We start from the raw sequence: 1833 nt of genomic DNA, 5'->3' as shown, positions 1-1833 counted from the left end.
CCCTCTCCTTCTCTCTCTCTCTCTCTCTCTCTCTCTCTCTCTCTCATCGGATAATATTATTCTTTTTTCCAGATCTTCGATTTCCCCATTCTAATTTTTCCAATTTTCCATTCTTTCAGGATGAATTTCGACGGCAGAACGTGTATCCTTCGCGCCCTCTGCGAGGCCTCGCAACGATTGCTTCCGAAAGGGAACACCCTGGTCGAGGAAATGATGAGGATATCGTTCTCGTAAGGTTCACCAGGGACAGAGCAGAAAGAAAAAAAAGAAAAAATGGGGGTTCCAGCTGCGCGGATTCCCCATTCTCCACCTTTCTCTCTTCCCTCTTCGAGGGGAGCTCTGATGAGCTTTGGCCGGAGATCGATGGGATTTCGGAATAATCTCGTCCTCCCTCGGAAGAAGGAACGGGATCGAGACGAATTTTATTAAGCAAATAAGCTTGAAAAGAGCTCTGTCCCCCACACACGCATACTCACTCACCTTGGGAGGATCCTTTCCTTTCATGGTGCAAGAAACAGAAACCGAGTTGTCCCTTTTAAATTTCCCTCTCTCTCTCTCGTAATTCGCGACATCGACCCCCTTTTCCGATTCCTTTTCACAGGCGCAGCTGCACCCCCATCCTCGAGCTAAGACGCGCTACGTTTTTCCCTCCCGTGTTGTTGCAGCTTCCCTTTGAAACGGTTGTTCGATCACGAGCCGAAGGAGTATCACGCGTACAGCAGGGCACGGAAAGCGGGGCACGAGGGGCACGACTGCGCCGCCATGTTCGCCGGATGCAGCTTCTCCCTGATCGACATGGCCCTCGGGAAATACGACGCGGCTGAGAGCCCTCCGCTTCCGCCCGGGTACACGGACGAATCTTACTCTTACGGGGGCTGGGCCAGGTACAACATGAAATAACGGAGATGCCGGATCCCAGCTACCTGAAAGAAGGGTGAATTTCAAGGGAGCGGGAAATCGGTCGGTTGGTTCGATTCGGAAAGAGAGAAAGAAACAGCGATTCTTTGGTTTTGAGCGCGGAAAAAAGGCAGTTTTTTTTTGGAAGTTTTTTTTCTATGTTGAAATTGATCTTTGAGAAGCGACGTTGAGAAACAATGTAGGAATATTGTTTAAAATCGTGTTTAATATTCAAAGATGTTCTTTGGAAATTGTAGAAATTGTTACACAAGTTGTTTAACGATGAATATTAATATGTATGAATATAATATGGATAAATATTGTCGAAAGTGAAAGGATAGATTATTCTCTTCGAACGTTCCAAAAATCTTGCGCGTAACAAGCGAATATTCTTTTAGGAATAATCGATTACGGTGATCAAGAGATATCCAAAGATATTCTTTAAAAATTTTCAATCTTAATACCACACCTAAAAATCTGAATAGCGACGAACGAAGCAAAGATGGTTCGACGATCTGTCGATCCAAAATGATTAGAGACTTAAAAAATCTGCGCGTAACAAGCGAATATCTTTCAGAAATAATCAACTACGCCAAAAGGTATCAAAGATATTTTTTCTAAAAATTTTCAATCTTAATACCACATTCAAAAAATCTGAATAACGAAGCAAAGATGGTTCGACGATCCGTCGATTCAAAGTAATTAGAGATTTGAAAAATCTGCGCGTAACAAGCAAATATTTTTCAAAAATAATCAACCACAGTGGCCAAGAGATATCCAAAGATATTCTTTAAAAATTTTCAATCTTAATACCCAAAAAATCTGAATAACGAAGCAAAGATTATTCTCCGATCCGTCGATCAACGAACCGTATCGACGTACAAAATATTAAATAGAAAGCGAATCGTTGAGGATTATTTCCCCCGCAGCGAGAAT

General features: G+C 42.8%; 1 protein-coding gene across 1 annotated transcript in view; it reads left to right on the top strand.

Annotated features, from left to right (window-relative positions):
• LOC102675717 overlaps positions 1–981 on the top strand; it is a 13443-nt gene extending 12462 nt beyond the window's left edge. Inside the window, exons 4-5 of the mRNA XM_031515400.1 lie at positions 120–230; positions 666–981. Coding sequence (XP_031371260.1) covers positions 120–230; positions 666–900 — 346 coding nt within the window. The 3' untranslated portion in view covers positions 901–981. The remainder of the gene's footprint in view (positions 1–119; positions 231–665) is intronic.
• Positions 982–1833: the final 852 nt, after the last annotated feature.

The sequence above is a fragment of the Apis dorsata genome, unplaced genomic scaffold, assembly GCF_000469605.1.
Source record: "Apis dorsata unplaced genomic scaffold, Apis dorsata 1.3 scaffold_68, whole genome shotgun sequence".
In the NCBI taxonomy this organism is placed as follows: domain Eukaryota; kingdom Metazoa; phylum Arthropoda; class Insecta; order Hymenoptera; family Apidae; genus Apis; species Apis dorsata.
The sequence above is the reverse complement of the archived record's forward strand: the minus strand, read 5'-3'. Positions and strand labels throughout refer to the sequence as shown.